Source organism: Dendrobates tinctorius, unplaced genomic scaffold (assembly GCF_039654945.1).
Source record: "Dendrobates tinctorius isolate UK_male_01 unplaced genomic scaffold, ASM3965494v1 ptg000027l, whole genome shotgun sequence".
Taxonomy (NCBI): Eukaryota; Metazoa; Chordata; class Amphibia; order Anura; family Dendrobatidae; genus Dendrobates; species Dendrobates tinctorius.
This window is the reverse complement of record NW_027361695.1, coordinates 7,246,419-7,271,042: the sequence shown is the minus strand read 5'-3', so window position 1 is coordinate 7,271,042 and position 24,624 is coordinate 7,246,419. Positions and strand designations below refer to the sequence as shown.

Sequence of the window (24,624 nt, the reverse complement as noted above, 5' to 3'; positions counted from 1 at the left end):
GGAGCCAAAAGTAAAAGGTATAGAAGGACATATCTGTATGAGGTTAATCAGAACAGAATTTTGTACCTAAGACGGAGAAGTGCCCATTAAATGAATTGTTTAATGATTTGAAAAAGAAAAAAAAAAAGCGCTGGTGTGACGTGACCACTACCTATGTCATGCCCTGTGTGACAAAGTCACTGGTAAAGTGCTGGAGGGAGGATATGTTTTACGATGCTTAATGGCGTCAGTGATATAAAACCCGGAAGTGTGGTAAGGGGTTAACTAATTTGTATAATGGGCTGGCTTTTATGTGGACACCCATAGAGCAGGTGGGAGGGTGTCCACCTTTTCTCCACCCCACGGTGTGGTCTGGGGCTTAAATAGCTGGACTCCAGAGGCAGTCTTGGTTCAGCAGGGCTGGAGAGAGGATCTCCAGTGGTTTGTGTCCTGAGGAGGAAAGACTGAACCTGTGGTGCTGAAGAGCGGACAGCTTCCCACAAATGTATGGACTGTGTTGCAGAATTTTGTTTTCCTGATTTAGGACTTTAGTAAAAACTGATGAAGACAGGAAATCTCTTTTTTCGGATAATTTCATTCTGAATCAACTGCTTTGCATAAAAAAATTTGCATATGCAGAGTCCATGAGATAGTTCCATACTAGTAATTAAGATGACAGGGAGGCCATGGAAGAAAAGAAAAATCGACGTTCCGAGTGCCCAAACCTTCCATTTAATGACTGCGATGAAGCTGATGTGATTGTTAGTGTCTGATTGTATGTTTTCAGCTCCACTTCTGGCATTCTTATGCTGCTCAGATGCCGCATTCAATGAAAAATCGCCCCCAGTAAGAGCGGCGGAATCCTCAGATCTGCTTTTAATTCAAAGAAGCACGGTGTCCAGATCATTTAAGATGTTATGTGCAACCTCTAAGGATTTTCATTGTGAAGAAATTTGTATCTCTGCCAAGTGGGTTAGACGCTCTTGTTTTTTACTTTGCCTAAAATTAGATCTACGCTGCGGAATGGGAATGCGGAGCTGTCGAGTTCTGGCGGCGGATGGGGCAGTGATCATCATAATGAAGGGATTAGATTAGCTGCCAGCTTTATGACCCACAGCTGATATATTCTATTGTGTATTGGATAGCATTGATGCAAATCTCACAGAACCCGGTCCACATCGGTGATCTGTGACCGTTGCAATGCCATTAAGACCTCAGATCATGTGACTCTACCCCCATGTGACTGAACACATGACTGTGACATTACACAGGTCCCGTCAGCACACGGCGGAGCCGGCTCTGCAGGAGGAGATAAGGTGGACACCCTCCCACCCACTCTGGATGTCCACATAAAACCAGCCCATTACGGAACTTAGTGTGCTGGAGGAAATTACTCTGGGGTTTTACATCACTGACGCCATTAAGCGTAGTGACACGTATTTCCCCTCCAGCACTCTACCAGTGACTTTGTCTCAAAGCATATTGAGGCAAACCATAAGGATGAGGGGCCCAGTTCTGGTTGGTCTCTTCCTCTTGGCCAAAGCGTGAAGAGCAGGACTGCAGAGAAGGAAAGCTAGCGTTCTGACTTGCCTCCTCTATAGTTCACTCTCCGACTCGGCCTCCAACCGAAACAAGCTCCGACTCCAACTCCACCGCCCCCCGGTGGCAAGAACCTGTACAGGACATTACTCCTCAGAGAAACTGGAGCAACAGTGGGCTGGAGGACTGGTTCTAGAGTCATTGGAAGTTCATGGAAACTTTGGTAAAATGCAACTTGCCTGGTAGGAAAAACCATGCACCATAATGTGACCTCATATTGATCTTTGTAATGGCCTCCTCTCTTCTTATCTTTAAAAAAGGGGTGTCCCTTAAGCAACACATACCCTCTGCTCAAAAGATAAGTGATAAAAGTATGATCATTATACAGGGGACCAACGTGAGCATGTGCGACCACTGCTCCATTCATAGTCTATAGGAATGGTGGTCACTGGTCACTCATGCTCATTAGGGGATTTTGGGGCCATCCGTTCACTATATAAGTGAGGATGGACTCACACCAATCCTACATTTATCATTTGCCTTTATTATCTTTATCCCACTGGCGACATCCACAGGTACATTTGCAGTGGGTGAGTGCACTTTACCGTATAGAGCAGTCTCAGGAGCTGAGCCTGCTCCATACAGTGCAGGTGCCAGCTCTGTTGCAAAGCTAGTACCTGAAAGTATATGTTGTGATCAGTGCGAACTCACCTCGATAAATTGGGGCCTAAGTGTTTGTTCTATAGGTTAGTACGATATGGTGATACCAAATTTATATTTATTTGTTTTTTTGTTTCACTGCTTAAAAAAAAACAAAGTTACCGTTACCAAGTCATTTTTCCACAAAGTGGAACAAAACCCATAAAACAATGGCGAAATTCCATTTTTTCATTCCAACCACTTAGAATTTTTTAAAACCATTTTTCATTACAATAGAAGGTTAAAAATGAATGAAGTCGTTCAAAACTTCCAACACATCCTACAAAGAACAACAAGCCCTCATATGGTTATGTCACTGGAAAAACAAAAATAAAAAAAAGTTACGTCTCTTGAGTGGAAAGGAAAATAAAAGCGAAAAAAGATCAAAATAGCTGCATCTCCATGGGGGGTTAAAGCTACTGAACCTTCCTCTCAGTACAAATATGGTATATTGTTGGTGACAAAATCTAGTGTGGAGCTCTTTTAACATTTTTGGTTCCTCGCGGGCGGGTCCTAAAACCAGTTTGAATCGCCCAGAAGTGGGAGTGTCTTGTGCAGCAGACAGAACTCGCTGTGCACATCAAACTACATATTCTCAGATCATGATCACCAAAACAAAAAGATAAAAATAGGCAATCAGAAGGCTTGAAAAATATAAATTATGGCAGCTGCGTGCTTTTTTCTCAATCTTTTTTCCAGTTTCAAAAAAATAAATTACGGCAGCTGCGTGCACTTTTTCCCAGTCTTTTGTTTTTTCCCCAATTCCAAATCTCCAACAGGGTCCCCAACTATCATGGGTCCTTAAGCTTGTTGATCTTTTAATATGGGCCACAGGAACCTTTCGAGCCCGCTTGGGCTCGAGTACCCGGGTGTGACTGAAACCCCTGCACCTACTATAGTTACCTGCTAGATAGATTTTATTGGAGACTGAGGCCATTTCTGAGCATCTACGGCCTGGAAAGAGGGGATTACAGGCTGCTGGATATTATATGCTATTATTTATAGAAAATTATCCCAGTGTATCAATGACCTGAATATATTGCATACACATATGTGCACACTGGAGCGGATGATTGCCCCCAATGCCTCCAATATTCAGTTTTGTGGCCATTGCTATTCTAAACACCTGCCTACTTTGCTCCATTTATTTGCAAGGTAAGGAAGAGCAGTGCAACTGCCAAGGCGTCGGGCTGTGACGGGGGGGATGCTTGTGCTTGACACCTGGTTGATATGCCGTTGGCAATTTTCTTCTCTTTATGCTTTTGCCACCAAATTTAGACTGGAGGTCTCCGAGCTGCGGTTCGTTCTGTTCTACCCTCCTGCACATGTGCACCGGGTAGCAACGTATACCATGCACATTAATGGCGTTGCTCACATGCAGTAATCGGAATACTAATATATAGGAACCATATGATACATGCAATGCTGGTGGCAATACAAATGGCGGAACTTTCATTGGGGGCCGACTCCGAGTTTTTGCAACAAACATGAATTTTATCATTAAAAGGGTTGTCTCATGTTCTTAAATGGGTAACATTTTGGCTCGCTCATGCTGGATGTACCGCACTTACTGCAGAGGTGAACTACATTACCCATATAACTGCAGTGTCATTAATAATAGGGTCCAAGCTACAGATTATGGGATGAGCAGAACAGCAGAATCAATCGATAAAAAAAATTCTTGATCAAGTAGAGCTGTGCATTGGATAACATCCCATCTATAACATTTATTACCTCTATACCGGTCTTATGCCATCTTCACACCTATTATATCTTTATAATAGTCACAGAAGCAGGTAAATAATAAAACTGTAGCTTCCTGTGGTCACCACTAGAGGGAGCTTACTGTATACTGTTCATGCATTGAACTCAATAGTAACTCAGTATGCAGGAAGCTCATCAGCTCCCTCTAGTGTTCAATGTAAAAAATCATTTTTCATAAAAGTTTCTTCCAACATTAAATTTATCATAGAGTTATATTGATCATCAATAACAGGAGAAATGAAACATTACACTTCAGGTGCGTCTTATGGATTTACAGAGTTGTGTTCTGCCTAAAAGCTGGCTAGTCATTTTTGGGAGACTACCCTCTGTAAATTGGATTTATTAAATAAGTTTTCGAAACCAGACAATCCCTTTTATTGATGGCATTGCTGTATGATAATTTTTTTTTTTTTATATGACATTTACATCCGAACTTTTTTTTTTCCTGCAGCTTCAATAGTTATTGGGAAGTGGTGGTGCGAGATGGAGCCATGTTTAGAGGGGGAGGAATGTAAGACGCTGCCAGATAACTCAGGATGGATGTGTGCGACTGGCAATAAGATAAAGACCACTAGAGTAAGTATCAGACGGCGTCTGGCAATGGGAACGACAAGCGCCATTGTATTCTGATAGTGTAAATAGAATCATGTTTTTGTAAACACTTGCATTTCCCATAAAATACCCATTCTGTAACATCTGATCCTCAGAGCTCCTCTGTCCTGTGCTTGTCCCTCTGTTACTCCTCCTGGAAATGCATGCCTGGGAGCTGCCATTGCACTTTTCAAAGTTTGTCCTGAGAGTTTCAGGCTGAGTAGGGACACACACGATTGACAAGGTGAATAGTAATCCTCAAATATTTCCAGGTACCTCTACAAGACTCTCGTAAGGAGCAAACACACATTTGTACATGTGAGTTTAAAAAAAAAATGCTTTTTTTCATTATTTGAGCAAGCTGTAAGCTTAGATCTATTTATTTAAAGCATTTCTGTCTCCAGATCACACACTACAAACTGCATAACTTATAAACTGCATCTCTTAGACCTGACAAGGCTGGTGTATTTACTCTGAAAACCTGTCGGAGTGACTGTATAATACTGACATTAAGATGAGTCCATCTATTCAATGAAATAGCTAAAGAGACAGTGTATTCAGTATCCACATACCTAGCCTGAAAACTGCAGCTTGTACTGAGCAGTGTGTGATCCCTTCAGCAGGGAGGAGGGACACTGAGAAGCTATCAATCAGGAGAGGTTGGTGGAGATTCAGCAGCAGGGAGGAAGGACAATCAGGAGAGGTGGGTGGAGATTCAGCAGAGGAGGGATCTGAAAAGCTATCAATCAGGAGAGGTGGGTGGAGATTCAGCAGCAGGGAGGAGGGACACAGAAACTATCTATCAGGAGAGGTGGGTGGAGAGTCAGGAGCAGGGAGGAGGGAATCCGAAGCAATCAATCAGGAGAGGTGGGAAGAGATTCAGCAGCAGGGAGGAGGGACACTGAGAAGCTATCAATCAGGAGAGGTGGGTGGAGATTCAGCAGCAGGGAGGAAGGACACTGAGAAGCTATCAATCAGGAGAGGTGGGTGGAGATTCAATCAGGAGAGGTGGGTGAAGATTCAGCACGTAGGAGGGACACTGAAGCTGTCAATCAAGCTAGGTGGGTGGAAATTCAGCTGCAGCAGGGAGTAGGGACACTGAGAAGCTGTTAATCAGAAAAAGGGGGTAGAAATTCAACAGCAGGAGGGACACCGGGGAGTTATGTCAGACTAAGTGGGCAGAAATTCAGCTGCAACAGGGAGGAAGGACACAGAGAAATTGTCAATTAGACTAATTGGCAAGAAATTCAACAGCAGCACCGAGAAAGGACACCGAGGAGCTCCCAGTAAGGCTATGTGGTTGGAGATTCAGCTGCAACAGTGAGGAGGGACACCAAGGAGCTCGCAGTTAGACTAAGTGGGCACAATTTCATCAGCAGCAGGGAGGAGGGACATTGAGGAGCTGCTATTTAGGATAAGTGGGCAGAAATTCATCAGCAGTAGGGAGGATGAACACAGAGTAGTTATCAATCAGCCTGGGTGAACAGAAATAGAAAACTTTCATAAAGGATTACATATCCATCCTGCCATGGATTATCAAAGTAAGTACACCAACCTCATCAGGTCTAAGAGCTCTATTTAACAATGTATGCAGTTTGTATTATAAAAACTGGTGACAGATTTAGTTCACGGTGTTCGCTTGTAGTTTGTCCACTGACACTAAAAAAACCCTTACATTTGCTTTACAGGAGGAATGACAGAGGGACATCTCAATGCAAAGTTGTGGGGAAAAAGCTCAGAAATTGTTATTTAATGGGAAACTGACCCAAAATTTGCTTTTATCATCACTGAATACTTTGTAGATTTCCTCATTACTGCAATGCAAATTTTTGTTAATTTTTTTATTTATTTTATATTTGTTGACCAAATTATTATTGTACAGAACGGCATTATAATCTGTTAGATGCAACATGTTTATTTCTGCTCCAAGAGGGCTCACTTTTTTGTTTTGTTTTTAAGTTTCAGGGTCACACATGACCACCTTCATGCAAGGCAAGATGGCATCTGAGGCCCTGAAACAGCGTAGGTATAGTCACTGCTGTCACCGAAAACGGCCGACGGCTCACACTCGTCATTCTCATCCGTCACAGTAACAATTCCGATACCCAGAAAATAACCCCCTGACACCGACGAGAGAGACGTGTGGGGTCCGCTCTCAGGACGCACATCCAGACTGCTGTTATAGGGGGGCTCCAGACTGCTGTTATAGGGGGCTCCAGACTTCTGTTATAGGGGGGCTCCAGACTGCTGTTATAGGGGGCTCCAGACTGCTGTTATAGGGGAGCTACAGACTGCTGTTATAGGGAGCTCCAGACTGCTGTTATAGAGAGCTCCAGACTGCTGTTATAGGGGGCTCCAGACTGCTGTTATAGGGGGTCCAGACTGCTGTTATAGGGGAGCTCCAGACTGCTGTTATAGGGGGTTCCAGACTGCTGTTATAGGGGGCTCCAGACTGCTGTTATAGGGGAGCTACAGACTGCTGTTATAGGGGAGCTCCAGACTGCTGTTATAGGGGAGCTCCAGACTGCTGTTATAGGGGGCTCCAGACTGCTGTTATAGGGGAGCTCCAGACTGCTGTTATAGGGGGCTCCAGACTGCTGTTATAGAGAGCTCCAGACTGCTGTTATAGGGGGCTCCAGACTGCTGTTATAGGGGGTCCAGACTGCTGTTATAGGGGAGCTCCAGACTGCTGTTATTGGGGGCTCCAGACTGCTGTTATAGGGGGCTCCAGACTGCTGTTATAGGGGAGCTACAGACTGCTGTTATAGGGGAGCTCCAGACTGCTGTTATAGGGGAGCTCCAGACTGCTGTTATAGGGGGCTCCAGACTGCTGTTATAGGGGAGCTACAGACTGCTGTTATAGGGGGCTCCAGACTGCTGTTATAGGGGGCTCCAGACTGCTGTTATAGGGGGCTCCAGACTGCTGTTATAGGGGAGCTCCAGACTGCTGTTATAGGGGGCTCCAGACTGCTGTTATAGGGGAGCTACAGACTGCTGTTATAGGGGAGCTCCAGACTGCTGTTATAGGGGGCTCCAGACTGCTGTTATAGGGGGCTCCAGACTGCTGTTATAGGGGGCTCCAGACTGCTGTTATAGGGGAGCTCCAGACTGCTGTTATAGGGGGCTCCAGACTGCTGTTATAGGGGAGCTCCAGACTGCTGTTATAGGGGAGCTCCAGACTGCTGTTATAGGGGAGCTCCAGACTGCTGTTATAGGGGGGCTCCAGACTGCTGTTATAGGGGAGCTCCAGACTGCTGTTATAGGGGAGCTCCAGACTGCTGTTATAGGGGGCTCCAGACTGCTGTTATAGGGGAGCTACAGACTGCTGTTATAGGGGAGCTCCAGACTGCTGTTATAGGGGGGCTCCAGACTGCTGTTATAGGGGAGCTCCAGACTGCTGTTATAGGGGAGCTCCAGACTGCTGTTATAGGGGGGCTCCAGACTGCTGTTATAGGGGAGCTCCAGACTGCTGTTATAGGGGGCTCCAGACTGCTGTTATAGGGGGCTCCAGACTGCTGTTATAGGGGAGCTCCAGACTGCTGTTATAGGGGGCTCCAGACTGCTGTTATAGGGGAGCTCCAGACTGCTGTTATAGGGGAGCTCCAGACTGCTGTTATAGGGGAGCTCCAGACTGCTGTTATAGGGGGGCTCCAGACTGCTGTTATAGGGGAGCTCCAGACTGCTGTTATAGGGGAGCTCCAGACTGCTGTTATAGGGGGCTCCAGACTGCTGTTATAGGGGAGCTACAGACTGCTGTTATAAGGGGGCTCCAGACTGCTGTTATAGGGGGCTCCAGACTGCTGTTATAGGGGAGCTACAGACTGCTGTTATAGGGGAGCTACAGACTGCTGTTATAGGGGGGCTCCAAACTGCACTTTCAGACTGCTGTTATAGGGGTCTCCAGAATGCAGATCCAGCCTGCTGTTGTAGGGGGGCTCCAGACTGCTTTTATAGGGGGCTCCAGATTACACATCTAGACTGCTGTTATGGGGGGGTCTTTTTCAGTAAGAGCATTACATTAATACTACAGTAAGAGTCCCTCACCAGTGACTACCAGTCAGTGAGACTTCTCATGGATAATACCAGATCCTCATACATAATTAATACTGTTTGCTGTGTACTTAGCTTGGATCTACTCTAAGAAATAAAACATCTACAAGGTAAACATAGACTGGAGCGCATAAGACAGAACAAGCCATGATTATTAGTGGGATATGGACACAGAGCCCCGGAGCAATGACAGTAATTGACTGCTTGCCGAAAATCAACCTGTATACTGCAACCGGTATCCAACCAGAAATACAGAGAAACATCCATGTTACTGCATTGCTTTGTTTTACAACATGAAACATCAAAGACAGATAGAAAGGTGGATGGATGCAAAGATAGATGGATGGATGGACTCATGGTGGATGGATGGATTGATGGATGGGGGATGGATGGTTTATGGATGGATGGTGAATGAATACATGAAGAATGGATGGCTGAAGGATGGCTGGATGGATTGGTGGGTGGATGGATGCATGGATGGATGGTGTATGGCTGGAAGGTGGATGGCTGGAAGGTCGATGGCTGGATGTTGGATGGTGGATGGATGGCTGAAGGATGGCGGATGGATGGTGTATGGATGGATAGATGACGGGTGGATGGGTAGATGGTGGATGGATGATGGATGGTTTATGGATGGATGGTGGATGTATGGATGGCAGAAGAATGGCTGTTGGATAGATGGCTGGACGGTAAATGGATGGATGGATGGTGGATAGATGGATGATGGATGGATGCATGGATGGACGGTGGATAGATGGATGTTGGATGGATGAGTGGATGGATGGATGCATGGATGTGTGGCGCCCCTGAGGCTCAGTCGCCACAGAGGTACTGCACCTTCTTCTAAGGTGTAGTGCCCCACCATCCAGGTAAGGTGGGAACTCCTTTCCACACTCCAACACCTGCATCCCACACACAGGATAGTTCAGTAGGTCCGCCTAGCAGCTTCAGGCTGGGGGTAGCAGAGCACCCTTCGTGGTACCCTGCTTCGTAACAAGAGATGTGCTGGGAGGTGGGTGGAGTTAGTATAAAAGAGAGGGAAAGTTGAGGATAGTAGGTCAGTCAGACGAGGGTCTGAGAGAGAGAGCAGGCTGACAGCAGGTCAGCCTGAGAGGAGCTCAAGGCAGAGGAAGGCAGTCAGTCAAGAGAGGCTGAGGACTGGTCTTAGTGGAACGAGCTCCCTAGGAGAGGAAGAGGAAGGATTGCTGCAGCTGCCTCAGTGATCTGAGCCAGTTTGCACTGGAAAGAGAAGAGAAGGAGAAAGACATAGACCTGCAACCTAAGCTTCCATAAGAGAGAGAAGGAACAGCGCGGAACGAAGGAGTAGGAGAACAGAGAGGAGTTGTGGGTTGGAAGAGGAACCCTGCCTATAGGTTCTCAGCGCAAGGCTGGGGTGCGGTCCCCGAGGTTGTATGGACCCTTATGGTTCTGCAGCAGACATCGGTGGAGAAGTTGGCTGTAAATGCACTACTCCCATCCAAGACTTGGGACACAACAGCAACCGATTTGCGAGCCAGGACTCTGAGAGGAGTCCCCGATAGACAAGTAAGGTTCTAGGACCATCTGACAGGAGGAATTCCAGAGAACTACAGTACTGGAGCTCTTCACATTAAAAGGCGCAATAGAGGAGTCGTTCAGGAAAGGCACATGTTGGCGGAGTGTTGGAGAGGAGAACCATGACTTGCCCAGGAGGTTGATTGAGTCTCTACCCCGGAGGACACGGCATGGAGGTGGGCACCAGTGGGTACCACGAACTGTGAGTAAAGCTTTGAAACTACAAGCCCTGGTGTCCTCCATTCATTCGTCGCTAACACCTTCAGCACCGCTACATCTGGGTACCAGCATCTATACCATTCTGCGCCTCTCCTCATCCATTGCACCCACACTGCCCTGGGACTACAGCTCCACCTGTGGGGAGCTACACCATCTTTGCTGCACCACACCATCAGTCCCAGTGGATCTGCATGCAGCGTTGGCTCAACATCTTACTTGCCAAACACCACGGGTGGCGTCACGAACTATTCAACTAAGCTATAACACTATTGACATCACCGCCATTGATATTGGGCGCCCAGGGCCACGGACCGGGTCGCCGCTGTTGTGACACATCCCCCTGACACCGGCCCGGTACCGAGTACCCCGCTGCCCTGGGTGTGAGGGGCGACCCAGATGGACGGTGGATGGATAGATATTGGATGGATGAGTGGATGGATGGATGGATGAACGGTGTATGGATGGCGGATGGATGGATTTTGGATGGATGGACGGTGATAGATGGATGGTGGATAGATCATTTTCTGTTTAGAATGTTTATTGTTCTAGATATACAGATATAAAACCCATTTTGATGATATTTTCTGTTGATCTTATGATTATTGAATAAAATGTGCTGTAAACTAATAGTAAATATTTTTAGACAATTTCCTAATCTCTAAACACTTTTTTTCAGATTCATCCAAGATCCTAAGATTAGTTTTTCCGGCCATCATCACATCCACCTGCAGATGAATGAGGACGCCATATAAAAACTTTCATCTCTTTGGGAAAAAAAAAAGTACCCTAAAGGATTTACAAGCCAAATGGATATTTTACTTGCACTTTTTGACTTTTTGATGAAAAACTCTTTGTGGTTTCACTATGTGAAATTGTGAAATAAAATTATCCATGGGGAGCAAGAAGTTTGCAAATAACTGCGCTACATGTTGACTTTGGCCAATAACCGGACAAGAAATATAAGATTGTTCTATAGGATGTGGAATTATGGATTGAGATCATCCAAGAATCATGTATATATAGATGAAGGACCTTCCGCTAAGACATCACTGACTCCTTCCTATACTAGGACTACTCCCCTGTTTATATCAGTAGGTTAAATCTGGCTTGACAAGGGTCTAACTTCTCACCCAACTCTTCGAGAATCTTCAACATTCTACACGGAATCAAGATCTTCCTTCAATTACGGATGTTGATGATGAAATATGTTTTTTTTTTTTTTTTTCTATTGTGTTCCGGAAGCTTTTTACCCATGTGTGATTATAGCATGCCAGCTTTGATTATGTCAACATTTCTATTCAAACGGTCGCTCCCGCCATCTTCCAACACAGTATTTTTTTATGGGAAGTTCAACGGAGAAGGAAGCAATGTCAAAGCACGATGCCCCCACCATGGAGAATGGCCACGAGAGTCCACGTCTGTCGGGATCTTTGTATTATCACTGGTGTAAATAGGATGTCGGCAGGATTTGTATAATCGGTGCTGTCTGCAGTAAACCCCACTGTTTTGCACTTGCTTATTCCTTTAAAAGTAAAAGTCTTAATAAACATTATTTTGTTTGATTTTTTTTTATTATTATTTACAGGGACATCCGGTTGAAATCACATTGGGTATAGAAATTCCAGAAAAGTAAAATACTTTTAAGCTTAAAGCATCACAAACATCTGGAAACTAAATGGTCTCTTTCATCAAACTTTGCATAAATCAATAGCACAACTAAGTATAAGAATCTATGTAATATATGTGATATCAGAGAAATGTACTTTCTCCACTTATGAGCCACTTCTCTTCCCTCTTGAAATCATCATTCAGTCTGAAAAACTGCTGAAATCTGTCCAACTCCAGACTGGTCCAATGACAAATTCATTGATCTGCTTATTGAAATCTATGGAGAAGGGAAAAGGATGGAGGAGCATAGTGATAAAAAAGGCAGAGAAATGCTTCTTTCTACACTTAGGAACCACTTTTCCAACCTCTTGAAATCATCAATAGGAAAAATTCCTAAAATCTGTCCAAGTCGGACTGGCATTTCACTGATGGATCAGATTACAGCTGCCTATTTGAAGTCTATGGAGAAGGTAGGAGGAGCAGAGTGAGAGAGCGGCAGAGAGAAATGCTTCTTTCTCCACTTATGAGCCACTTCTCCACCCTTCTACTTTCCAAAAATCATTATTAACTTTGAAAAACTGCTAAAATCTGATCAGCTTAAGACAAGTCAGACTGACATTTGTCTTAAAGATCAGATTAGAGCTGCCTATTGAAGTATAAGGAGAAGAGTGAGAGTGAGGTAGAGAGCAATGCTTCATTCTCCACTTATGAGTTACTTCTCCTGCATCCTTAAATCATCATTCACTGCTAAACTCTAAAAGGCTCAAGACAAGTCGGGCTAGCATTTCACTGATGGATCAGATTACGGTGGCCTTTTGAAGTCTATGCAGAATAGAGATAAGGAAAGAGAGTGAGGCACAGTGAGAGAGTCAGAGAGACAGTGCTTCAACTCTTCAGTGTTTTGTCTAACCCCAGTGCTAGATTCACAGCTACACTGCTCAACACTGCTGTATAATATCCTCTATACTGCGGTTTATATGTTACGTAGAAGAGTAGGAATCCCTCACTTGTGTGAGCTGTGTATGGGAGATCTCAAAGCAACTCATCTCCACCCACTAGCTTAGAGACAAATGAAAATTAGAGATAGAGAGGAAAAGTGGTGAAAAATGAAGGATGCAAGTCACATAGCAGTCAGAAATTAGGATTGCATCTTGATGCTTTAGTCTCCTGCATCCACGAGGCTTCCAATGACCAGCAAAACCAAGAGGCAGTGGGGATTTCTATAGCCTCTGTGTTGCTTCCTTTTTCTAAGCTCCACTCCTCTGATTTATGGTCACAGACCACATCAAAAGTTGAATATGCAGCGAAACAAAAAGCCTGTAAAAGTCAAACAGTGCAATCTTTTTAATAAAACCCAATGAGAACAATATTGTCTAGCCCCTAATACATGCATTTAAGTAAGAAAAAAATAATTGTCCCAGTGCAGAGCAACCCCCTTTAATGTGAAATTTCAGCTTTTAAAATTCTGTGCGGACAAGCAGTCCGAGCTTTGCTGCATACAGTTTTATTATGGAGTTTAATGTATAGACTGTATGCAGTCATCTCCTGAGCTCCCTCTAGTGGTGGCTATAGGCAGGAAGAATTTGATAGCTTATTTCTATAGAGGAGGTTTGGAGCTCTGTATCAGAAAAGTATATCTTTAGTGCTTTCAGAAATTATGATGCCATTATTCCAGAATTTGCCATGTTTGCCAACATTTCAATGCAAGGTTCAGAAGCACGCAGCTTTCCTGGCAGGCAACACTTCAATTGCTCTAAACCATCCAATGTAGTATTATCTTCTGTTACGGTTACCTTTCAATTTGGATAGAATGGTTGATAAAATATACAGCATAAAATGAGAAAAGATACTTAGAATTGCATCCAACAATACACATGACGCTACATGGCACAATAGTCAGAATCTGGAAGTAAACCGTACCGGTACAATCGCCAAATCTGCCTTTAGTCACGTTTGTCTGGTTTAATTTCATCTCAAATGGCCGCTCTTAATAAAGGCAGGGCTAGCAGAGCCGGGTTTGTCAATTCTGCTGAAATACTGTTATTTTAAGTTTTCTACAGTTCAAAATGGATTTTTAGGGTTATTTCAGCCCTTTATTTCAATGGGCTGATACAATGTAGAGTGACCATGCGATGCAGCGAAAGACAAGACTCACCCCACGGAGAGTCACTGCTTGTTAGACGCTCCCCGCTCCATAAAATGGGGTCATTAGCAGGAAACCCACCTGTATGACCTATGTACAGAATTGTGGGCTGTGAAATAAGCAAATTGCCATATATTTCCATCTGTGTTCCCAAAAATTTGCCACCCGTTGTCCTCAAATTACGAAATTGTGTTTAATAACAAAATCAATGAAAATTCAGGTCACTGTTATCCACAAGATCAGAACTCTCTTCTTCTGCTGCTGTAATCTTTCCTATGATCCGATTGGCTATAAGGTGCTGTGTCTCCACCCACTTCAACTCAAGAGGAGGAGGAGAATGACAAGGGATGCAGAAAGTGACTTAAACAATAAACTGTGGGGACTGAGATGGGGCAATATTGCCCTATTAACAACAAGGGAGTTTGTCATCAGAAAATGACCATTTTTTTGTTATTATGTTTTTGTGTTACATGTATTTAAAAATAAAAAAAAGTCATTTTGTTTACTATCACGATTTGCATTAAAAAACAAAATTAGCAATCTTGTAACTTTCAGTGGCCAATGGGGCTTTTATAGACTCATATCCCCCCTCCTTTCAGCAAGAGCTTTCAGCAGGCTCTTTATCATCAGAGACACGATTATAAAGACTGATTACACCTCTATATACAGCCAATGGCAAGATCCACCAATCACAACAGGCGATATCACAGTTCACCTCCTCCCCCTCCCTTTACAATGGATCTTTTAACACGCTCGTTTGATGCGTCAATACAAAACATAGGGCGTGTCAGGTTATTGCTGCTAATGTTGATGTGCTATTTCCTGAAACCAACAGGAAGTTAGAGTCTAAAAAAGCCCCAGTGGCCGGTGTGCGAATTGCAAGATTTCGATTCTTAATTTTTAATACACATTGTCGTATGGTAAAAGGAACAGTTTCCAAAAATGTTTTAAAAACATTTTTAACATCAACATTTGATTTCAACACTACGTCTTTTTGTGATGATAGCTTCCCTTTAAAAATACGCTGGAGGTGAAATAATAAAATGTCTTTGAGCTTAAACTGCGTCACACAATAAAAATACTTAAAAAAAAACTTGTTTTATGTATAGAAAATACTACAATAATCTGAGAGGGCATTTACAACAAAAAAGTATATTTATGGCTAGACCGATGGATTGCAACCTGTTGTTGCAAAACTACAACTCCCAACATGCACGCAGCTGTGAGGGTCTGCTGGGAGTGCTAGTCTTCCCACAATGTGTGCATCACTGACCGGCCCGGACCTTTGTTTTCTTCTCCTTTGATGCCCAACGTTGCAATCGCTTTTCACGTTTCCTTCTCCGTCAGCGAGAGAAATGCGCACAGCCTCTATTACACACCCGGGTAGCTTTGTCATCAGATATATTGATTGATGTTTACTAAATGAAAACACACATCGAACACTTTATTGCTCGCTGTTCACATAATTACAGAATGATTAAGCTGGGCTTATGACAAATAAAATTTGATGTTTTAATCCTCGGAATAGAAAACAGACTTTGTTATGAGCAGAATTATTCTGGTAATTGACATTAATTTGAGAAGAAGTCGTTCCTCGTATATTGAATTATTTATAATACTTGGCCACGTTTACGTCACGGCAGCCTCTTACTATATGGAGAAAGGTCTTGTGCGCACGTCGGAGCTCTGTACCGGTGTAACCTTCCGTATTACGGACCCATAGGCTCTCAGTGGGCCGCCATATGGTGCCTCCTTGCATCATATTTTCCTAAGGTGGGAAACCTCCGTACAAAGGCTTATAATGGAGCACATCTCCATAGGACCATAGCGGTTTATTGCCACGACAGTATGGCTACATACATCCCCATAGCATAAACCTTCATACCAGTCTCCCGGTTTCTTCTGGTGATTCATTGTAGCCACTGACCGGTTGCAGTGGTCACATATCCTTACCACCAAAAGAGGAAGCAATGCAACCGGCGGGCTACCCGGGCAAAGCTTTAGAGTCCGAATGTTGGATCCAAGGATGAATATTTTTTTTATGATGCTGGACTTCCGCAAAAAAAAAACAAACCCCTTTAAAAGGGAATTTGTCAGTAGGATCAACCCTCTTAAGCCGTCTAGATAAAAGCATGCAAAATGATACATTGAAATCTGAAATCCAAAAGTCTTATTCAAGAGAAATCCACAATTTTCTTTATATGTAAATGAGCTGTTAAGATCTATGGGCCGGACATAGATCTTCCCAAGTATCTGCCTCCATAGCTTATTTTAAATGAAAGGGGGAGTTACCAGTGTGAGACATTTATATCAGGAGAGCAGACTGTCAGTCATTACATGTCTCACACTGGTAATGCGCTGGAAGCAGATTCTGAAAGAGATCTATGTCCGGTCCATAGACCTTAACAGCTTGTTTACATATTAAGAAAAATGTGGATTTCTCTGGAATAAGACATTGGATCGCACATAACAAGGTATCATTTTATTCAACCTTCTATGACCCACACACTGATATAGATGGCTTAGGAGGTTTGATCCCATTGACAAATGTCCTTTAAGGGTGTAGTCACAAACTACTAAATAGGAGTAATGTGCCCTTTGTGCCACATAGTATGAATATATCCATTCTCTGCCTTTCACAAAATGATAACTGTCCACCATTTGTGGCAGCACATAGTAGTAATAATAATCTCTTTATTCCTCCAATTTGCAATAATAATAATAATAATCCCTGTGTCCCTGTATAACGTATGTGCCGTGAAGTTTGGTAACGCCCTTTGATGACCACATGCATAGTATTCCTCCTTATTGTGTTCCAATTAGATTCTTTAGGCTTCTGAATGTGTGTTGGGATTTTCTCTGATTGTATTCTTCATTTATTTCTTCTTTACCACCAATTGGGTAAAGTTTTCTTTGTCTCTGATCAAACCTCTATTGTGACATCCTCGCTAAACCATTATTTATTGTTGTTCACCTTATTTGGTTCCTGCAAGGAGTTCTGCGAGGAGTCGTCCATCAGACGACTCTGTCTAGCAGCCAAATGCTTCCTATCCTAGTTGAGTCTTCAACCGCAGCCCTCAGGTTCTCATCGTGGCTCTTCTCTTATTTGGGTCGATGGCTTCAGGATGCCAAGGCAGCCCGCCTTCTATATATTGTATATATTGCATGTTGATTGTGGTTCATTTCCTTGGGTCCAGTTCCTGACTGTTGCTTGACCCTTACTTTGACTGACTTAGAATTATAGAATGTTGAGAGTTGGAAGGGACCTCCAGCGTCATTGTGTCCAACCCCCTGCTCATTGCAGGATTCACTAACCCATCTCAGACAAATGTCTGTCCAGCCTTTGTTAGAAGACTTCCATTGAAGGAGAACTCACCACCTCTCGTGGTAGCCTGTTCCACTCATTGATCACCCTCACTGTCAAAATATTTTTCTAATATCTAATCTGTATCTTTTCCTCTTCAGTTTCTTTCCATTGCTTCTCATGTTTCCAATAATGATGATCCCTCAACACTGTGACAGCCCTTCAGATATTTGTAGACAGCTAGTAACTCCTCTCAGTCTTCTTTTTTGCAAGCTAAACATTCCCATATCCTTTAACCGTTCTTCATAGGACATACTTTGCAGTCCGTTCACCATCCCGATAGCTCTTCTCTGAACTTCCTCCATGTTTTCTATGTCTTTTTTTTTTAAATGTGGTGCCCAGAACTGGACACAGTATTCCAGATAAGGCCTGACCAAGCAGAAAAAGAGGGGGATAATTACTTCACATGATCTAGACTCTATGCTTCTCTTCATACATTCTAGAATCGCGTCTGCTTTTTTTGCTGCTGCATCACACTGTTGACTCATGTGCAGTCTGTGATCTATTAATATACCCAAGTCTTTTTCACACATGCTGTTGCTTAGTTCTATTCCTCCCATCCTTTTGTAGATGTAATTTTCGTTTTTCTTGCCCAGCTGAAGAATCTTGCATTTCTGCCTGTTAAATACCATTCTATTACTCACTGCCCATTGTTCAAGCTTATCTAGATCCTTCTGAATCCTTTCTCTGTCTTCTCTAGTATTAACTATCCCTCTTAGATTTGTATCGTCTGCAAATTTGATTAGTTTACCTTCAGTTCCCTTATCTAGATCATTTATAAAAATGCTGACTTCATCCTTATTCCTGCAAACTGCACCTATCTAGCCTTCGGGATTGTTGGTCTAGGACCTGTTGCTGAAGTGAACTGGAGCTCATCTACAGGACCCAAAAATAGCCACTACTCAGTGTATACTTTTGGCCATCATACATGGAAACAGCTGATTGCTTGGGGTGCTACCGATTTGAAAGAAAGGACCTAGAGAAGAGGTAGTCTTTAAATTGGGGAGCTGGACAACCATGAACTTAGCAGAATCAAAAGATCTAGACTCTTTCAAGTTGACCTACTCAACACTGTAGACGTAAAAGAGTTTAATGAGTGTCTAAGAGTCTTCACTAAGTAGAACATCTTATGGAAGCCGTACACATCTCAGACATTTTAATTTCCCAAAAGCCTTTGCTAAATTGAAGCCGCAGTCACTTAGAGGTCACACCTAGCAAAGCTCTCAGAAGAAGTTATCAAGTGTCTACAGAAAGAGTGAGGGAACACTTTGTTCCTGGTCTCCGTTTTGGTAAATAACATCTCATAATTGGAAGATTTTGAATAGAATTTGATTACTTAATTTCGCCAGCCCTCATTCATTTCTCTCCACTTAATTAGATGAAAGCTGCAAGCGGCTCTCAGGTACCAATCGCATGATTTATGGCCTCCAGGTAATAAAATAAGAAATGAATAAATCTCTGCGTGGTCTAATAAAGGCACATTAATAGCGTCAGAGATAAATCACTCACACTGTCCTCATTATTACTCTAATACCTGACACTTAAAGTATATTTCAAGTTGACATATATGATATATTGAAAACTACCTTCCATTTTTTTTCTCCGCACTCCTTCATATGGGTGGTAGGTTTATGTAGGATAACAAATGTACAGTCATGTAGTAAAAGTGATTTGCATTAAGCAATAATCTTGGGCTACTACAATTTCCATCAGAAGGGTAACTATTCTTAATTATCATCCCAAGTAGTAATCTACAACTGTCCTGGAATCTCTACTTTATTATAGTTTGAAACTTTTAGAGGTCAATGGCAAAGGTAAAGTCAACAACAAAAACGAAAACTTTGGAAAATTTTTCTATACGATTTGTATAAGTGCCGTATTGACTCCTTTTAAAACAATGAAGGCATAAAGGTGTCGTGATGCTAGTTACTACTTGCGGACAGATTGTGAGGCAGAAAAGTCAAACATTTCGTCAGGTCACGGTTCGGGGTCAAAATACCAGGAGATAGCAGATCAAAGCAAAGGGACAAGACAAAGGGATAGTCAGAACACGGTCTAAAGGGACATGCATCGGAATATCGGAACTCAGCACCACAGAATCAGGCAGACACTCACCAGGAAGCACAAACTATGTCTAGCAGGGATCAGAGGCAGGCAGCTTAGTTAAGTAGCTGGGCAATCTCCAGAACACAAAACACCTGGAGAAAATTCAGCACCTCCCAGTCACAGATTTGTTATGAGTGGTTGAAGACACTAAATAAAAAATAAATAAAGTGTCTTCGCCACTCGGGGTCCACCGTGCGGTGGATGGAATAACCGCTGCTAAAAGAGGCAAAGCACCAAGGCAGTAATGTGCACAGGGTTTTAGCTGCACCCAGTGCACTGAAGCAGACTCTGTTATATGCACAGAGCTGCAAACAAAAGCATAAATAACGCTGAGTCTGTACAGGGTCACAGACTTCCAGCGATGCAGATACGGTATTAAAGGTCACAGGAGTAGCCTTAAACACCAGGACTACTCCTAGACCTACCGTAAAAATAGGATGCGGAACGTCGCAACTGCGAACGCCCAACAGGCTGCAACCGCAGCGCGGCGTGAACTTAGCCGCAGAGAAAGCACCGCTATGCTGCAAGCGCGATGCAGGACACTAGCTGCTGGCAAAGATGAAGCTTGAGCGCGCTGGCGCTAATACTGGCTGAGGCCCAAACACACAGTCGTATTATCAGAGGGAAGGGGTTCTTAATAAGTCCGTCACCAGTCCAAGCATCCATCACCATACATACAGCAGCCGTATGAAAATACTAGCGCATGGCGGAATGGCCATGCACACTTTTTATAGCGTACGGGACCTGCCGGAAATCTCCAGGTCTCCAAAAGGAGCCAATAGGATCCGGAGCAGGACCTGAGCACCTGACTCCTGAACTCCAATGGGAGCTCGTCCCGTGAGCATGCTCAGAAGATGGCACAAAGGACTTGGCCTCTGGAGATAAATGTGAGAATCTGGATTTGTGCATAGTAGAAACCAGATTCCTAACATTACCCCCCTCCTAAGACCCCCCCCCTCCCTGAGCCTTCCGAGCCACCGGCCTGTGCCCGATAGTGGCGTAGGTTTTAGGCTCACTAGGAAGCGAGCCTGGTGTCCTGGGAGATGACACGGTAACCCGGGACACGTGGAAGGCTTCAGCGGAGGCCAGGTCGCCAGGTTTCAAAAGGGATACCTGCGAGACAGCAGGAACGGGAGTTACAGTAGGACGCCGCCGTGTGTCGAGGGTCGTCGCCACACTCTGCCTAGGGAGGCTAAGCTGAGCACATGAGGTGCAGGCCTGAATGAACCTCTTGACGCCCCGAGCCCTGTGCGGCCACCAATACGCACCAGCCAACAGTTTCGTGGTCTGCATATAGCCACGATGGCTGTGCGCATTTTACGCGTGTGCCCACGTGAGAATCTTAGGCCTCAAATGAGGAGGGACAAAGGTCTCGTCAACCGGCATGGAATCCGACGATTGCGGAGCGCTGTCCTCCTGAGAGGCAGCGTGTAACCGGTAACAACCGCAAACGGACTCCTGAGCCGGACGTGTATTAGCATAGGCACGAGACACCTCCATGGGCTCTGGGGGTAGAACCTCTGGTTCAGGCAGCTCCAGAGGCTCAAAAAATTCGGGAGCTGGAATACCTCTCCGTTTGGAGTGTGCACGCTCCAAACCACGCTCTGAAAAATGGAGGTCAATCCGCGAGGAGATAGATAAAGTCCTCCAAGCTGGTGGGAATCTCTCTCGTGGAGAGAGCATCCTTGACATGCTCCACTAATCCTCTCCAGAATACCGGGATGAGAGCTTTGTCGGACCACTCCAACTCGGACGCCAATGTCCGAAAACGGACGGCATATTGGCTAACCGAGAGGGATCCCTGGGACAGAGCGAGGAGCTGTAGAGAGGTGTCGTGTGTAAACCTTGGACTGAGAAACACCTGCCTGATAGCTGATAGCAGATGAGCTGCGGTCCGAATATCCGGGTCACCACGCTCCCATAGCGGCGTAGCCCATTCTAGAGCCTTGCCCGACAGTAGGGATATGATAAATGCCACCTTGGCCCGTTCTGTGGGGAATTGCGCAGCCAGCAGCTCCAGATGAATTGTGCATTGGCTGATAAAACCCCTACAGGAGGCGCCATCACCGGAAATTTTTTTCGGGCAACGGGAGGCGGGTAACTGTCGGTGCGAGGGTAGACATGGACATGCGCGCAACCACATCAGTTAGAGCCTTCACAGCAGCATCAGTGGCCTGTGCAGCGGAGAGAGCCCTCTCAAGAGTAACCAACCGGTTCTCAAGCTGCCGTATGCACTGCGTAAGTTGCTGCTGATCTGCCATCTCTTAGCCAGACCCTGGCGCTAGTATTATGTTATGAGTGGCGGAAGACACTAAATAAAAAATAAATAAAGTGCCTTCGCCACTCGGGGTCCACCGTGCGGTGGATGGAATAACCGCTGCTAAAGGAGGCAGAGCACCAAGGCGGTAATGTGCACAGGGTTTTAGCTGCACCCAGTGCACTGAAGCAGACTCTGTTATATGCACAGAGCTGCAAACAAAAGCATAAATAACGCTGAGTCTGTACAGGGTCACAGACTTCCAGCGATGCAGATACGGTATTAAAGGTCACAGGAGTAGCCTCAAACACCAGGACTACTCCTTCTAGACCTACCGTAAAAATAGGATACGGAATGTCGCAACTGCGAACGCCCGACAGGCTGCAACCGCAGCGCGGTGTGAACTGAGCCGCAGAGAAAGCACCGCTATGCTGCAAGCGCGATGCAGGACGCTAGCCGCTGGCAAAGATGAAGCTTGAGCGCGCTGGCGCTAATACTGGCTGATGCCCAAACACTCACACAGACGTATTATCAGAGGGAAGGGGTTCTTAATAAGTCAGTCACCAGTCCAAGCATCCATCACCATACATACAGCAGCAGTATGAAAATACTAGCGCATGGCGGAACGGCCATGCACACTTTTTATAGCGTACGGGACCTGCCGGAAATCTCCAGGTCTCCAAAAGGAGCCAATAGGATCCGGAGCAGGACCTGAGCACCTGACTCCTGAACTCCAACGGGAGCTCGTCCCGTGAGCATGCTCAGAAGGTGGCACAAAGGACTTAGCCTCTGGAGATAAATGTGAGAATCTGGATTCCTGCATAGGCATGGTAGAAACCAGATTCCTAACAAGATTGGAAAGTCGAGCTGTCAATGTACCGACAGCTCAGCCCGACCATAACAAGAATGTACAGCTGAGCTGTCAATCAACACAACAGATCAACATGACCCAGATTTCATAGGGCAGCAAAACAGTCACTCACTGAGCGGAGGAATCATGACAGGTGTAACAAGAGACTATGGAAAACAATGGCAAACGTCAAAAATGGGGATTAACTCTACCAAAACATTAGTGGCATCTCTAGTACAATCTGTGCTATTAATGTTTGCTTTGATCATGGCTGATCATTAGAATAAGGTGCAAAGAGATAGGGAAACACTATATGCCACTATGTCTCCTTTTAGCTCCACTTGACTCCTGCTTGAGTGGCCACATGACTAATCATTATACACAGGATTTTAACATAAAGGGAATCTGGCAGCACAAAATGACTGTTCAAACCAAGCACAGGAGCTCAATGCACTGCACCTTTCCACCTACATGTTTTCCCCAATATCTCCTCCCTCCTCTTCCTTGATTGGCATCTATGAGAAGGGAGATGATACATGGAAAACAAGTCTGTAAGAAGGTGCACTGAACTGTTAACCAATGAGCACCAGAGCTTTGTTTGCACAGTTGTTTTTCAATGATCGACTCTCTTTAAAACTTTATTGGCCCCAATACAAAATCTAAATTAGCTCCCTAATCTACAATGTAACAAAGGTGCATTTGGGCTACTCAGAAACCAGGGTCTGAGTGTTACTGCTACACCATAACTAATAGCTAATTAGAACTGTTTCAAGGGAATATGCAGGGCTGCCATCAGGGCATTACTGCCCTGACTGGCATATGGGGCCCGGTGGGCAGATGGGGCCCGCATCGGGCCTGGTCCCCTCTGCTCACCGGGCACATACCGGCAGGTAAACCGGGCCCTCGGCGCTGCGGGAGCAGCTAAATGTTATTGACATGCGGGCCCGGCGGCCCGCACGTCAATAGTTAACAGCTGCCACTGTGTCAGCTGCCAGCCTCCGATTGGCTGGCGGGCTGCCAGCCAATCGGAGGCTGGCAGCTGACGTCAGCCGCAGCACGCACCTCGCCGGCGTCTGACGTGTCAGTCGCCGGCTAGAGCGTGCTGCAGTGTGGAGGAATAGAGCTTCGCCCGCCCCTGGAGCGCAGGCCAGGTAAGAAATTGTTTTTTTTTTTTTTACAGTGGCGATCCGGGGGGCAGAATGCTGGAGACTGGGGCAGAATGAAGATACGGGGCATGATTGGAGACAGATCGCACAGGATCATGGGGCAGGAAAGATACAATGGAGATAATATGGGGAAGAATGGATATTCATGAGGGCGGGATGGGAGAACATATGGCTAAAGCCAGGAATGAGATACACGGGTTCAGGATGGGGGATATTATTACCATAGGGGCTAATTAAGGGATATTATTACTGCAGTGATGTATTTAATTTTTTTGAGTATACTGTTTTAAATGGGGGGGTGGTCTTGTTACTGTGCAGAGCAACACTATGTCGCCTTTTTTTCTTCATGTGGTGTAATGTAGAAGTTGGGAAAAAATAAGTAATATGTTCTGCAAGCGGAGCTCTAGATATCTGTGTTATTTCCTGCAGAGACGAGTTCTGGCTGGAAGATGTGATGGCGATCTGTGCTGGATGAAAGATGAAAAGCAGGGATGAAGGACTTCACCTAGAGACATCACTGGTGAGTTAGTGTGTTACCTATACACTGACACTATACACTGTATACTATATACAGCGGTCCTGTGTATAGTCACCAGTGATCACTGTGTTACCTGTACATTATATACAGAGCTCCTGTGTATAATGTCATTGATCAATATATTACCTGTACACAGACACTGCATACTAAATACAGATCTCCTGTGTATAATGGCACTTATGGTGATAGTATTATGT

At 44.7% G+C, this 24,624-nt stretch overlaps 1 protein-coding gene across 2 annotated transcripts in view; it reads left to right on the top strand.

Moving 5' to 3' along the window:
* The window catches only part of TAFA1 (TAFA chemokine like family member 1), a 641,958-nt gene extending 630,001 nt beyond the window's left edge, over positions 1 to 11,957 (top strand). The window contains exons 5-7 of one of the 2 annotated variants that reach the window (XM_073569741.1): positions 4,433 to 4,557; positions 6,532 to 6,594; positions 11,072 to 11,957. In XM_073569741.1, coding sequence (XP_073425842.1) covers positions 4,433 to 4,557; positions 6,532 to 6,549 — 143 coding nt within the window. In that variant the 3' untranslated portion in view covers positions 6,550 to 6,594; positions 11,072 to 11,957. The remainder of the gene's footprint in view (positions 1 to 4,432; positions 4,558 to 6,531; positions 6,595 to 11,071) is intronic. The other variant, XM_073569742.1, reaches the window with a different exon arrangement.
* The last annotated feature ends 12,667 nt before the right edge of the window (positions 11,958 to 24,624 follow it).